General features: G+C 44.2%; 1 protein-coding gene across 3 annotated transcripts in view; it reads right to left on the bottom strand.

The window, feature by feature from the left end:
• Positions 1 to 330: 330 nt before the first annotated feature.
• The window catches only part of MCM9 (minichromosome maintenance 9 homologous recombination repair factor), an 85,162-nt gene continuing 69,607 nt past the window's right edge, over positions 331 to 15,885 (bottom strand). Inside the window, exons 8-12 of one of the 3 annotated variants that reach the window (XM_068984841.1) lie at positions 9,374 to 9,576; positions 8,590 to 8,793; positions 7,219 to 7,301; positions 6,601 to 6,746; positions 331 to 2,128 (exon numbers count right to left, since the gene is read on the bottom strand). In XM_068984841.1, coding sequence (XP_068840942.1) covers positions 664 to 2,128; positions 6,601 to 6,746; positions 7,219 to 7,301; positions 8,590 to 8,793; positions 9,374 to 9,576 — 2,101 coding nt within the window. In that variant the 3' untranslated portion in view covers positions 331 to 663. Of the gene's footprint in view, positions 2,129 to 4,928; positions 5,007 to 6,600; positions 6,747 to 7,218; positions 7,302 to 8,589; positions 8,794 to 9,373; positions 9,577 to 15,885 lie in introns of those variants that run through there. The other 2 variants (XM_068984844.1, XM_068984843.1) reach the window with 2 other exon arrangements.

Genomic DNA, 15,885 nt, shown 5'->3' with positions numbered 1-15,885 from the left:
CATACACCCTCTTCTTCCAACTGCAGGATTTAAATTGTGTTGAAGGTAAGTCCCCAAGACATAAAGAAGAATCTGAAGCATAAATTGTTGGCTCAAGAGAGAAAGGAAAACTCAGGTCAATATCCCAAGAAAGTGTCTCTTTGACCAGCTGCCAGATCTTTAAGTCTACCATGGAATTGTGAGAAGGCCTCTTGGAGAAACAAAAGCTTTAATAATATTTAATATGACACATGAGAATAAACATAAAAAAAATTCAGAAAAATCACATGATTCTCGCAAATCATAATAATATTTACCGTACTCAGCACATCTTGGGTGAAAAATTAAAAAAACAGCAGAAAAAGAGTTCATCTGACTTGTTAGCTTGTTACCTTCGTGGCATTTGTTCCTGAGGGAATGAAAGAAGGGGTCTCAGGAAAACCCACCCCCTTAAAATCAAGGCACAGTTGCTAATTAATGCAATTCATGGCTGGTATCACAGTGACCTACAATGATTGTACAGCTTTTCACGTCATGAGGATAAACCTGAATTTACAAAACCTGATGGTGGGGGTGGGGGGTGGGATTCAGAATGGTGTCCACATCTGTAAATGCCACGCTGATATCCTGGAGGGGCTGGCTTTGGTAGCGGAGGGTGAAACTTGACCAGAGAGCTTTTCATGATTACGGCTTTTTTCTCAGCTCCTCATCCCAATCAAAATCCAACGGTTCGTCATCTAGTTCTGGTAAAGTGAAGAGAGATGTTTTGGAAAGACTTAGTTTCTCGGTGGATGTGTCCAGCTGAAAAGTTTTCCTCTTCCTGCCAAGCGCTGTAGCTGTGGCCCCACAGCTGGGGCCGCCCTCGCCCGGGTTCTTACTTTGAGGAGGAGGAGGGGATTCTGATTTGGATTCAGAGGGGGAAGTAAAGGAGAAGTTTGCCAATTTGGCTAACGTGCAAGCATGAACCTTGCTGCTTTTGTTACTGCATGAAACCTCTTCCTTTCTGACTCTTTCACTAGCAAGACGGAAACGCCCTGCGTCATTACCAAGCTCTAACTCAGGCTGGACAGTTCCTTTTGCAGGGGCGCGTTCCCTCTTCTCTCCTGGTCTGTCTTTGTAGGGTGGCTGCCGTGACACCCCCCTTGTCTCATCCTGCGGCTGAGCCGAGTTTCTAATTCTGGAGGGGGAGGCCAGCTTTTCCGGGCCCTTCCCAGGCAGAGGTGCTCCTTTTGCTCCACGCTGGGGAGTTTCAGGACTCTGAATTACTGGTTTACTGGTGCCAGCAGACACAGGGCCATGGTCTTCAGGGGAATGGGTCAGTTTTGACTTCTGTTTGAAAGTGAATTTTGCCAGTTTGGCCACAGGGGCATCCAGACTCTCAATACTTTCATGGTGGGGCTCTTGCGCCCGAGTGTGTGACTTCTGTCTCTTTCTTTTGGGAGTTTCCAGCACTCTCTCTGGGCTCTGGATAGGAGTGGGCTGAGGATGAGAAGGGCCTGTGGGTTGCGAGGGCAGCCTGGTGGGATTCCTGCACAACTCCTGGGCCCTCGCCTTGTGCAGCTCGTGCAGTTTCCTGGGGACGTGATGAGTCAGCACCGAGTCGGGTTCATCAGCAGATATGGCCGCTTCAGAAACCGTGGCGGCCTCTCTTGCCCTTTCACCCTCACGGTCATCTGGCCTCAATGGAGCTTCTGTCTCTCCTGCTGCTGGAAGTGGTTCAGTCTCCAATTTGCTCCTTTGGCCTGCCTCCCTATCCTCCTTACCCTGAGATCTGTTGTTGCCGATTTTCAAAGCCATTGCCCCCCTACTTGTTTTGGGACTAGGAGACACAGGAGCAGTGTTTTTAGGTTCAGTCGGATGAGTTGCCACGGAATCAAACCAGTCCAAACCGTCATCCTGGCTGTTTCTGTGCTCCTCTGAATGCTTTCCACTTGTTGGTCTCTTAGGCCCCAGATGGGATGGGGGACCAAGAAGTGGGCTTCCCCCGAAACTGCCTCCAATAGACAACTGATGGGTGCTACAGTTTACTTCCTGCTGCGTCAATGTCCTGAAGTTTGATTCTTTCCGGGCATCACCTCCCAGGGACCCTGGAATTGTCTCTGCTTCAACGGCCTGCGGCTGGGATTGATCCACACTCCAATTCTGTAACCTGCAGCATATAGGGAAAACATGTATTGCTTTAATCTTTTCCTTTCTTTATTCTCTGAGATGCCATCTAAGGGTTTAAGTCCAACATAATTCCAGGCTAATACCACATACCATCTCTTAGAGCAGCAGGAGGAAATTATCCTTTTTCACCAGGATAGAATACATGTGCTCTGAAAATCATACTAATTTAACCTAAAACTGTAGTAAAATAAAGAAAATGAAAGAACAGGTTTGTCTATATTTTCAGATCTCCCTGAAAGTCTGTTTCATTTATCAGATTGTTGGAAGGTCAGTCTTTTCTCCTGTGTTAAATGTTCACCTACAAACAGCCTGGTGGCTATGTGCACAGTAGCTGACTACTGACCAAGAGAAGTGGCTCGAGCTATTTTGCAGCCAGTCTGCAGAGCTGAACCAAAGGGAAAGACTAGAGATTATGACCTCCTCAAACCTCTTTAATTGAATGAGGTACTGAATTTTAGTGCATCTGAAAAGTGACCTTCCTCAAGAGTAAAGAGACTATGACTCCCCTGTGCTTGGCACCCCCTCCCGCCTCCAGCAGTCACCCTCGTGGCAGGACTCCCCCAGGGAGCCATGACCTCTTTCCTGCCAAGCCCAGCATGTTTCAGCATCTGTTCTGGGCAACCACTCTCCATCAGACTAATACAGAGTTGAAACCTACTGACCTGCCGAGAATGACGGAGTTCACCTTGTGACATTTGTCTTAAACCTTGGGCATATTAGAAACTGAAATAGTGCCAGAGGACCAATTTCTAACAGGGATTACAGCAGCTTTTCAAAGAGAGGTCCCTTAGAAACCCCTTCCTAACAACCTAGAAATGCCTTTTCAGTATAAGGAGCAATATGACTCTGCTTCCATGCACTAAATCTGAAAAGAAACTATACCAAAAAGCTGATAAGTAAATTTTTCTAAAAATCATGGGTTATCATAGAAAAAGGAAGAGAAGATATCAAAATTAAATGGATTTAAATTTCAATGTATTTCATTAATGATAGCTCTCTCTGGGAAATAAGACTATGTGTGATTTTTTTCCCTTACTAACTCCTTATTGTTACTTTCAAAATACTTTATAAAGAATGTGTATTGGAACTTCCCTGGTGGTCCAGTGGCTAAGACTCTGTGCTCACAAAGCAGGAGAGCTGGGTTCAATCCTTGGTCGGGGAACTAGATTTGATATGTCACAAGCAACTAAAAATCCTATATGCCGCAACTAACACCTGGCACAGCCAAATAAATAAATAAATAATAAACATTAAAAAAGAAAAAAAGAATGTATTATTGCTTACAGCCAGGAAAAAAACACTAAAAATTTATTTTAAAATTTGGGCTATAGTCACTCATAATAGACTTGGGAACAACAATACAGAAAATCTGAATTCACTGTAATCACAGTCAGATCAAAAATGACAAAAAGAAAAAGAAACCCAAAAAGCTTTCAAAAGTATACTTTCAGTATCAAATTGAGGTCAGGGATACTCATAATTGTTAACACTCCAAAACTTGAATAATTTATGGGAATTTTAAGGGTACTGCTATTTAAACTCTATATTTTACTATACCACCTAAAGACATCTTCACACTGTTTTGGGATGGGTAAGACAGCTGCCATTTGAGGCTGGCTGTCACTAGTAGAGGGGTTCCGCAGTGGCTCAGCGGTAAAGAACCTGCCTGCAATGCAGGAGGCGCAGGAGATGCCCCTCTTTGGGGGCCACCTAGTTTTGTTGCTGTGAGGATCAGCTCAGGAATTCTTGCATTACAAAGAAATATCAGAAGGGAAAAAAAATTTTTTTTAAGGCAGAATCCTACCTTTCAGATCATCACTTCCTCTTTCTGTGTTTTCCTTCCTTCCCCCCAGGAGGGTCATCTTGAATCTGAGAAGTCCAATTGCCCTTTTTCTATCATACAACATTGCTCTGAGACTCACAGTCCTTCCTTTCCTGAATCTGACACGTGTCAGTTTGGGGGCACCCAAAATGGGAGAATCCTCTCCAAATGCAAAGCCAAGCCTAGGACAGGACTGAAAGCAGTTTGAGGATGGGCTACCTCAAACCATAAAAGAACCAAAGGAAGAGTACTGATCTTAACACTACGCTCTGGGTCATGAAAAGGCCAGGAGACTGGAAGATAAAGAGGCTGACTTTAGACAAAGTACAAGTTTACTGGGTATCAGCAGGACAAAACCATCTCCCACTTTTCCCCAGAAAGCTGTACTGAGGTTTTATAAATAGAACGAGAACACTGCTGGATGAAGGGAGTGAGCAAAATAGGGAGAAATGCCAGGAAAAGAATTCTCAAGGTTTTGCTTCAACAGCTAATCATCCCAATGTGCTCCCCAAATTCTCGTAGCCACTAGGCTCTCACATGCTCTCTAATCCCCAGTGCCCAGCTTTGAGGTCAACACTGGTAATACACTCAGGTCAATAATTAACCCACTCGCACCAGCAGGAAGAGGCCTGATGGACACACTTGCCATCCTTCATTCCCTCACCACAGGCACAGACTCAAAGTCGAGCTCTGTAATAGAAGCTCACGTATTTAGGGAGCACACAGGGCTCAGATGATAAAGAATCTGCCTGCAATGCGGGAGACCTGGGTTCCATCCCTGGCTCAGGAAGATCCCCTGGAGGAGGGCATGGCAACCTACTCCAGTATTCTTGCCTGGAGAATCCCAGGGATAGAGAAGCCTGGCGGGTTGCAAAGAATCGGACATGACTGAGCGGCTCTTTCTTTCAAGCGTAAAAGTTCAGGCAAAAATTCTTGAGGTGATGCTGTGACATGTTCCTTCCCACATGTCCACAGTAACAAGTCACTAGAAAAGGGGGTTTTGAAACACTGCTCCTGTCATTCCTGCGTTGTTCCCCTGTAGGATGAAAAACAGATTTACCTCTTTAGCATAAAATATCATTCTTACTGAGGAATTTTTTCAGTCTGGCTGTTGAATTGTAAATTTTTAAGAGTCACAGATTTGGGAGTATAGTAGGGAAGGAAATCATGATGCTGAGGGAGGGTCAGAGCAGCTGCTAACAGACCAGGAGGGCCTTTTCCGGGTGAAGCCAGTGCTGTACTCTTATCTCCACTTCCGGAACCTTCCCGGCATTCTGGCACAGGCTGGCCTGAAAGCAGTTTGTGCCTGTCTCTACCTGCGATTTTCTTCCACCTGGGTTATATAAAGACTGTGTGTGTTCTTAGTCACTTAGTTCTCAGCCTGTGGAATTCTCCAGGCAACAATATTGGAGTGGGTTGCCATTCCCTTCTCCAGGGGATCTTCCTGACCCAGGGGTTGAATCCAGGTCTCCTGCATTGTAGGCAAATTCTTTACCGTCTAAGCTACTAGAGAAGCTGCCATATAAAGACTAATGATCAAATATTTATTATGCTTGGAGAAAAGCTTTAGACAATAAGAAGTGAATTAAAATATTAATAAGCATGAACAGTCTATGCAAATACCCTTGCACGTGTCCTCTCCTGGTGAGGACACATGATACAGCCAGCTTATAACAGTACTTTGTGTCTGGGTCTAGCCTGGGGTGAGAGAGACCACTCTCCTGGCGGCCAATGTCCTCTTCCTCAACATTAGTCCCAGCCACCTCTGGACAGCACTACCTCTTATACTGAGCCAAGGAAACAGAAGAGGGAAAAAGCAGTGGCAATAGGCAGGGCACAGCCACCCACCAAGGTTTGTCGATGGAAACTGTGCATTGTATTGGGTGTAAACTGTAGGGGGCATACCTTGGTCCTTCTCGTATAATCAGGACCCAGTTGACTATACACAGTAAAGGACCAGGCCATGTTCTCCTTAAGGCTCACTAAACCAGCCGGCCAAGGAAACACTGTGGAAGGTGGCCCCCACGGAGGCTGCCATCAGTCCCCTCCTTTCCATAAGTCTACACCACTTCTCCCATCAAGAGGTGGTGTCCCTGTCCCCTCACCTTGCACGTGGGCTGACCCTGTGACTTGCTCTGACCTGTAAAAGGTGGCAGAAGTGATGCCATGTCCGTTCTGGCCCAGCTCATGAAAGGCCAGCGGCTTCCACTTTTGCTCAGCTACTTGCGTCCTAAGCTACCATCTCAGAATTCCTACTACCTTACAGTAGAGAGTTCCTGGCCAAGTAAGCCGCCCCAGCAAAGGCACCACGTGTGTGACAGGAGCTCCCCTCGAAGTTCCAATCCCAGCTGAGCTCCCAGCTAAATGCAGGTGTATGAGTGACCCCAGCTGGTACTATGTGCACCAGAAATAAACACCCCCTCTAAACGCCCCCGGATTTCTGACTCCCAGAAAGTGAGCACTAAAAGGGTACGGTTATAAGCCACTGAGCTTTGATGGAGTCGATTATGTAGCACCAAGTAACTGAAATCTCCTACGCAGATTTTCCACTTACTTTACACTTCTTTCATTTCATTAAATGCCAAACAAACATGTTCCGTTACATGCCTTTCTTGGTTTTCTTTTCTCACCTTTCAAGTCTTCTCAGTTCTTCACTCAAGAGGTTGGGGAGCTCCAGCTTTTCCAGAATAAGTTCACACTGCCTCTGGTACTGCTCCAGAGGGTTTTCAGGAAAGGAAGTGTGGAGTGCATTCACACCTCCTAGCAGCGCACCTCCCTGACAGGGTGAGAAAATGGAAAATACCAGGGAGAGTCACCAGGCCTGCACACAGGAAGTCCACGCTAGGGACCACTGACCCCAGGTGGTTAAGACCAACCCCTACACCCCCGTCACGGCCATCAGAGTCACCTGGGAGCCCGATTCAAATTTCAGTAGTCCTTTTCCCCAATTCCCAGTGGCAAGCATTGCTCTGGGAAGCCACACTGTCTCGAGTGGAACCATGAGCATCTCTCAGGTGTGTTGAGAAGAAGGAGTAAGACTCACTACTTTACACCAGTGGGTAAAACAATGCAGACTGTTTTCATGACAATTTTTTTCGCTTCTTTTAAATGGTTCCTTTTGGATAAATTTCCAGGAATGAATAGGTCTAAAATATGGCCATTTTTGTAACTCCAGACAAGTTATAAATTGTCTTTTTTAAACAATGCTTGCAATTATGGTTCAAATATCAGGTACGAGATATGCTTACCTGCATGGAGGACTCCATTACCGACACCACTGTAACAGCATCTTCCAGAGTCACTGTATCACGAAACATCAGGCGAGCGTGAGCTATAAAAGATGCATTTGAAATGATGAGGAAATTATTTTTATGAGTATCTGAGGTGACAGATGTAACACTCTCCTTGGTGCCCCTACTCCAAAACTGTATGTTATTAATGTGCTTCTAATAAAAATACATTTTACTAGAACAAGCACAGATGTCTAAGTCCAAGTAGCTTTAAGGTTCTTTCTCTAATAAGGGGCCTAATTCTTCTGCACAGCCCATGACAATTCTGTGTATTCACATGAAAAAGTACTCTGGGCTCCAGCAAAGAAAGGGGCTATATAAGCATATAATTGATATTCAGTAATTTTAAATTCTTACTCTCTATTATAATCTAAACAAAACTAAAATTCATTTCGCATCTCTAGTACATCTCTTTATCTGTAGCTTTTCAAAAGTATCAAACTTGTAAGCCTAAATCTTAGGTATTTCTTTCCTTAATATTAATTATAAATCCTTGAAAAAGTGAAGCAGTTTTGTTTTATGGAACTTTTTAGTTAAGCATATATCATATCATCATACCATACAGTTTAACTCATGTGAAAAAAAAATTTTAGGATTATTTAAGTAAGTGCTAAATGTAAAAGTCAGTATTAAGAGAAAAAAAGTCTGCGGATGTGTATTAGCTGCAAGTATGCACGCAAGTCTCATACGTTAGGGACGGGACAGAGGACGGCATTGTTAATTCAACGTTACTGTGTTAGTGGCGGCTGTGAGTGGCAACTGCTGAGAAATAACCCAGGATGCTATACAGAAAACAGTTGCCAACAAAGGCATATTCAAATAGAGGCCATCGAGAAGGAAAACATACAGCAAGCAAGACTTTCTAAATGAATGATGTCTGAAGTTACAGGAAGTTATGAGATGCCACAAAGATTCCTTTTCCTTAATGCCACTACATTCCACTCAACATCTATAACCTGTGTAGGTTTCATAGCTTCAAGCTTTTACTTTTTAACCAACTGAAAGCAAGCATCTCGGAGATCATCCTTACTCATCTCTGAATTCATGGTGCCAAGTCCCAAGCCTTTCTCACACTGTGTGTTTAGTCTCTTAGTCGTGTCAGACTCTGCGGTTCCATGGACTGTAGCCCGCCAGGCTCCTCTGTCCATGGGATTCTCCAGGCAAGAATACTGGAGTGAGTTGCCATTCCCTTCTCCAGGGGAATTTCCCAACCCAGGAATCAAACCCAGGTTTCCTGCACTGCAGGTGGACTCTTTACAGTTACAGCCGCCAGGAAAGCCCTAGCTCACAGTGGGCAGCCAATAAAAGTATCTGTTGAGTGACATTAACCTTCTGCTAGTCGTATCAAGCTCTCCAGCAGGCGGATGGTGGTCCGGGCAGCGTTCCGGGAGTCACTCTGCCTTTGCATCTGGTAGTACCGCAGCAGAACTTGATTACCCTCATCAGACAGTGTGGGTTGTAGTTTCCTAACAAGGCAGAAGTAGGATTTCATCTTTTCCATGCTCCAGAGCTTCTCTGATTTGCTTGGGTAACCTGTATATATCAAGTATTGGATCAGTAACTTCTAAGAACAGGGAAATATCTCATATTGAGGGTTTTGGTAAAGTTCCTGTACTCATTTTTTAAAGGACACCCTTCTGGTTTTCTGGCCACTGAAATCTAGACCTGTCCCTGCGTATAGCTCTATGAAAAACAGTCTTAGACTCTAGGCTTAAAAAGGTAAGCTTCCTACAAGGGTTTAAATTATTCAGGATAACTCTGTTCTTCCATATACGGTAATAAATAGTACTTGGTAAGCCTAATTTTTGACAAAAGCTCCACACTGAGGATTCTGCTTTATAAATTCAGTGCAGTTTTCTTTGTGTATAAGACGTGAACCACGTGGTCAGTATATATAATAAAGTTGCCCCTTTTCACCACAAAGGACATATGGCAAGCAAAGGAAGACCCTTTTCCTTCTGCGCATTGTTCTAGGCTTGCTAACTAGGTTCACTGCTTTCTGTCTAAGCATCTCTCTACAGATTCTTAGGAGGGTATTTATTTGATTTTCCTCAAGGAAAATTTCATTTATGTCTACTCTGTCCATTTGAATGATTTGATCGCTTCCACATACCTTTGTTTTCTAAGATAAAAGAGGAAATGATACGATCCCAGTCTTCATTCCTGGTATCAAGCAAAACGAGGATCAGGTCGAATCGACTTAAGAGTGGACTGCTAAGGGCAATGTTCACTGACACAGACTCATGGGGGTCGTACTGGCCTTTGGGGTTAGTTGCTGCGAGGATGGTGGTCCTTGTGTTCAGTTTGCACACGAGGCTACCAAAAGAGAAGGTACAGTTCACTGACTGTTGGAAAATCTAGAGACAAACATGTCAAAGAGAACATGGAATGATACAAACACCAAGTTCAAATGAAGGACATATTTATACAAGCCTATCTTGAAGAAAAGTAAGTGCTCAACACACATTTCTTATGCCCTGACTCTGAGCAGACCCCTCTAAGAGGTATATGAAGTTAAACCATACATGGATACTGCCCTTAACGAGCTTGCAATCCATCTGCTATAACGGTGAGACACAGCAGAATATGGTAAGTTCTAGAAGCATAAACTTCCCAGGGGAAATAAAGATGACATGTATCCATCTATGTACATGGAAGAGACACTCAGAGAAACATCATGAAGTGGCTTCTGAGCAAGGCCTTTTGTGACGCAGGGGCTTGTTCTGTGTGCTCACTCACTTGCTTCGGTTCTTCTGAATGTGAAAGGAACAGGCAGAAGGGAAAGGAAAGGAAGGAGCAAGGGATGGAGGGGAGGAGGGATAGGAAAAGAAGAAGTCAGGAAAACTGAAGGTTGATTAGCGTAGTGTTTTTGAGGAGCAACAGTGAAGGGCAGGCTGAAAAGGTCGGGGCATGGTGGGCTGGTTAGGCGGGGAAGGACCACAGGTGGGACACGTTGGGGAGACAGGGCAGTGGCCGAGGAAGAGGCACACAAGTCCTCGGCAGGGCCGTGGCGGGGCAGATATGGAGACGACAGAACGCAGATGTTGTTTTTAAACTTGTTTATGATGGTCACGTCCTCAAAATAATACGGTGCGTTCACTGACAGTAACAAGTATAGAATTCCTTCTCTGTAAAAGTCGTCCACTCTCTACTGATGGTGGTTTCCAGTTGCGGCGCATAGCCCTGCAACTTCGGCAAACATGTGCCACATGTGTTAATCCTTGATCTATTTCCAGTTGGCTCCAGCAATGACCTCATGCCCAAGGACTGAAAAAGTCTGAGAATCTGTATTTGTGGTAAGTGGCACAAGCAGACACAGAAGAGAACAACAAACAAGGTACTTTCACTGAAAACTAAATCCTCTTTTAACAAAATCACTGATAGGGGAAAATTCTGAACACAGAGTCCACGTCTTTTTCATATACCAAAATGACTTTGTAAAGGCAGCTGTTCAGAACTCAGAATCAGCTTGCTGTAAAACCAATGTAATAAATGGTTCCTAACTAATCCCACAAAAAACATATTTAATCTAATACCGAAGAGGCTATTTGCACTTATCAGAAAAAAAGGAATATTGCTTCAATATTTCAATACAATACCAAACAAAATACAACTTTATGAAATAATTGCTTACAAATGATTTTCTGAGAGATAAAATTGGTTGTTCTTCTTCTCTCTGATCAAGAGCTATTTACAAGTCATTTCCTGTGGGTAAAGGGCTGTACTGAGAATTGAGAAAGGTACATAGCGGGTCCCCGCCTTCAATTAGTTCACAACAGAACTGCTGGAGGACAGGGAGGCTCAACACAGCACCCACCAGACAGGACGTGTGCAACGGAGGCTGGTGGCAGTTATCTGCGTTAGTGTCTGCAAAGAGAGGACGATGGACAAGCAGAGACAGAAAGAAGGTGGTGACTTAGTCCTGAGGTCACTGGGAAGACATGCAAAGCAGCAGCTTTGGGACGAGAGCTAAGATTTATATGTGAAGGAACAGTCTTCCTGGAGATTCGAGCAACGAAGGTAAAGGAGTAGGCAGGGGAAGAGCAGACGGTGTGGGACAGTAAGCCAGGCCGCGACCTGGCTTAGAGGAAGGCGGGGACAGCGCCAGGAGGGGCAGAGGGGCCTTGGTCACTTGAAAGAGGGGAAGACAGTACGTAAGCCTGGTGGCTGCAAACCTGTGATACAAACATGACCCACATTATCACTGGAATGGGGCTTTAGAGAACAAAGAGACTCACACAGCCTCATCCTAAGTATCACATGCACAGCAGCAGCTCACTACATACTACTGAATGAGGAACTCATGAATGAGCGTAAGGTAAGGGTCATTTCACCAACCCAGGATGAGCTCTACCCTCCCAATAACAAAAAGATAACTATCATATATGTAATGCCAAGCACTGTGCCAGGCTTTATGTATACATGTTACCCCTGATCTTCACAACAACCTGAAAGGTAGATATTATCACCAACTTGGAAATAAGGAAACTAGATGGTTCCAGATGGTAATAACGACGGTTAAGGTTACAAGCAGATCAACAGAACTGCGATTCAGACCCAGGTCAGCTTCACTTCAAAACCCACACTCCTGTACCTCCAAACTGTTACCCTGATGCTGAAATGTTTTGAGCACTTCCTGTGGTTTAAAGATTGGGCCTGAGGTTTTAGGTATGCATTTCCTTGCCTTATTTTTTCCTTACTTAATTTGATCCCCCTTGAGGGCCCATGACTACTGTTATAGTGCTCATGCTGCCTGCCACATATTTAAATGCTCAATGAACATGTGCTGAATAAGGGATAAATCAAAAATCTTTACTTAGTTCAGTATTTCTCAAATTCAGAGTCATTTTATACTCACAGGCTTCACCAGATATAAAATAATCATGCGAAAGATTTTTTTCCTGCACTAACTTCAAAGAGTGACAACATTCCAGTTTCTGAAAAACCTGCTTTTCCATTGTTTAATCCACATGCTTAAACTTTCCTACATAAATTACATAAGTGAATTTTACCCTGGCAGGCCCTCCAGAAAGCACCCCTGTTTTGTGGCAGTCTTAACAGTCTCATCACATCTGTATGGGTGATCCCCATCTTTGCTGGCGGCTTTAATCACTACCTACAGGCTGGCACTTCCAACTTTAGCTCTGGCCGGTGGCAGTGGCTGCTCTGTGTGCAAACGTGGTGTTCCCTCCTCCCTGGGGGCAGGGCAAGATTAAATTTCCCATCTTCCTTTACAGTCAAGCAGGATGTCCCTGGTGGCTCAGCTGGTAAAGAATCTGCCTGCAGTGCGGGAGACCTGGGTTCAATCCCTGGGTTGGGAAGACCTCCTGGAGAAGGGGATGGCAACCCACTCCAGCATTCTTGCCCGGAGAATCCTCATGGACAGAGGAGCCTGGTGGGCTACAGTCCCTGGGGTCACAAAAAGTCACAACTAGGCACAGCACAGCAGAGCAGCACAGAGCTGTAAAAATAAGTCCCGCTGGTGGAGAGGGGAGAGAACATATCCACTTCCAGGCCAGGCTCCTAAGAACCTTCCTGGGCAACCTTCCCTGCTTTTCTCCCTCTCTGCTATACAGGTGAGGATAAAAGGCCCTGGAGTCAGACAGCCACCCGAGGGACTACACGGAGCAGAGCACCCACCTTTCACTCACATCACACTGTGACTAAAGTAAGAAACACTCCCTCTGGCGAAACACTGCAGGCAAGACAAGAGCACAGGACAGAAGTGACCAGTTTTCAAGGAGTGATGAAAGAGAGTAGACAGCTCAGAAATCTGAGGCTTTGAAGGGCTGGAGAAAACAACTGCCTCTATACCTCAGAGCGCAAAGGGGAAGACTGAAACAGGCTCTGAATAACAAAGGCACAGTCAACTTTCTCAGCTGTAAAATGTGACCCAGATGAAGGCCAGCTTAGATGGCCTTTTTATCAAGTTGAATAAAAGCGGTACGGACACCCTCCAATGTTCACAGCATGCTATGCACAATAGCCAAGAGGAGGAAGCAATACAAGTGTCCATGGTGAATAAATGGATGAAGAACACACACTCTCATACAGGAAATATTATTTAGCCTAAAATAAAGGAAATCAAGGGCGTCCCTTGGGGATCAGCTGGTAAAGAATCTGCCTGCAATGCGGGAGACCTGGGTTCGATACCTGGGTTGGGAAGATGCCTTGGAGAAGGGAAAGGCTACCCACTCCAGCACTCTGGCCCTGGAGAATCCCATATAGTCCACGGCGTCGCAGAGTCGGACACAACTGAGCGATTTCACTTCACTTTACTCCAAAGGAAGTCTTGCCACAGAATACAATATGGATGAACCTTGAGGACATTATGCTAATTAACGTCACAAAAGACAGGTGTGGAGCAGTCTTACCCTGGAGATGTGGTTCCCAAGCCTGGCTAGTCAGTGAGAATGCAGGTGGGTTTTAATAATACAGCTTCCTCGGTCTCACCTCTGAGATTCTGACTGAGGACAGGTATGCGCTCAGTGCGGGCTGGTGCCACGGCTCTTCTACGACTGCTGGAGTCACAGTGCACGATAAACGCTTACTCGTCTGTCTTGCTGCAAGGCTGTGAGCATCTTGAGAACAAAAGCCCTGTCTTTTCCTTTTCCTGGTATTAGTAGCAATCAGAGACCATAATGCTTCTGAGTGGTCAAGACATGTTTACTGAACAGAACAATAAACTGTCATCTTGTTTTTAAATTTCAGACTGCACTTCTACCCAGGTATGTGAGTATAATTTAGTAGCAGCAAATGTATAATTGCAATGTCAAATTTTTTCCTAAAATGTGTCCTCAGCCAACACTAAGGGCATCTTCTATTATTTAAGAATCAGATACCCTGCCCTTGAGGAGATGCTATCCTAGTTAAGATCGAAAAGAACCTAGAAAATACATGAAACATTGTCTTTCTCAAATAATTATTTCATTTAGCACTCTACAGACTTAAAGATCATCACCATGTAAAGCACTCTCAACTGACTTCACACCGTTATGGGCACTGCACTGCCATCTGAAGGTGCAGAGACTGACTGGCACCATTCCAGAAGCTAAATGAAAGTGCTGACACCCCTTTTATCTCACACTGCATCCTTTTCTTCCTGGTCTCCTCTTCCACTGCATTTAGAAGCCAGGACAAAATGTAAGATGTTAAACTCCCAAACTTTAACAATGTTCTCAGACTTAAGTAACATAAGCAGAGCACAATGAAACTACTGGTCTTTTCAACCACATATGGATTCAATCAAACTGATATTTTGGTTACTGATGCTATAAGTTACATCTTTAGTAGACATCCTGAGGGCTTGAGCATTTTTTTTTTCTATTCTGACTGCCCCTAACAAGCTTTTACACTGAAAAATCATACTGACTGGTTCTCTCCCAGCCCCTTGTGCATGTGAATAGTGGGTGAATGGCTTATGATACACCTTTGCAGGAATATGCCCCCCACATGGAGAAACTTCAACCTCAACTCAAAAAACAGTTTGTGCAATTGGCACAGTTACATGGAACAATTAAGAATGTGATTCTTAGTTTTTAGAACTCTCCACCTCTGTGCAGTGTATATAAAGTCACACACACACATACACACACACAACACACACATTTGTGTGATTCCCTGGAGCCTTGGCAGCCAGCTAGACATTCTGATTCTGAGGTTCACAATAAAACCCTTAAGAGAGATTAAAATTTGAATAGAAATTCCTTCACAAGTCAATCAGACTTTAGTCACTTAAGACATGAGAGAGACAATGACAGAGAAAAAAACAAAAGCAGACCCATCCAAGAATTCTCAAAAAGGATGTAGCAAAGTATCAGATATCTCAAAGAACATCTGGGCATTGGCCCAGAGAGTGGGTCCAGAACGTCTGGATGATGACGGCTCAGTGAGGACTCCTCCACTAGAGGACGAAAACCAGAGGATGAAGAGGCTTTGAGCTGGAGAGGGAAGAGTAGTACGGTGTTTCAAGAGTAAAATTCAGAGTATCCTTATTTTATTTTAGTTGAATACATGATTAAGTACTTCCTTTTCATACTTAACTCTTCTTACCTGCTTACTGATGAACAACTTGACATGCTTTATGTCTCTAGACACATTTTCTGAAAAGGTCCACACTTGGCAATTAACTGCATACCTTCTATCAGGAAGATTAACAGGCTTCTAATGAGGGAGAGTGAACTTAAGGCTCTGGAAAGTTCTGGCCAAAAAATTAGATGAGCTACTATTGGAGGGTGAGCCGACTTTTTCATAAGTCATTGAGTGACCCAGAGTCAGTGCTATGAAAAATGAACACAAACACTCAAGTGGAACTTGAAGAGTGTTTTCCTTTGTTCCTACCACCAAGGAGATGACAGATGGACCGTGGTGACTGAGGGCACACTTAACCGCCAGCCCAAGAGCAAAGCCAACATGTGGCATATTCTTACATTTTTCTGTTAAGTGATATAACAGCTATTATAGTGATGTCAAAATAAAAGTTGAAAAAAAAAAAAAAACCTACAAGGACAACTTGAATGGAGGAAGAAAGATCACATAATTGGTGGTAACTATGATCTGGGAGAAATTGTAAGAACTTCTACAAAATACAGAGTTTGACCAAGAGTTTACAACTCACTAGGTACT

This window comes from Capricornis sumatraensis, chromosome 13 (genome assembly GCF_032405125.1).
Source record: "Capricornis sumatraensis isolate serow.1 chromosome 13, serow.2, whole genome shotgun sequence".
Taxonomy (NCBI): Eukaryota; Metazoa; Chordata; class Mammalia; order Artiodactyla; family Bovidae; genus Capricornis; species Capricornis sumatraensis.
This window is presented reverse-complemented; position numbering and strand designations above follow the sequence as displayed.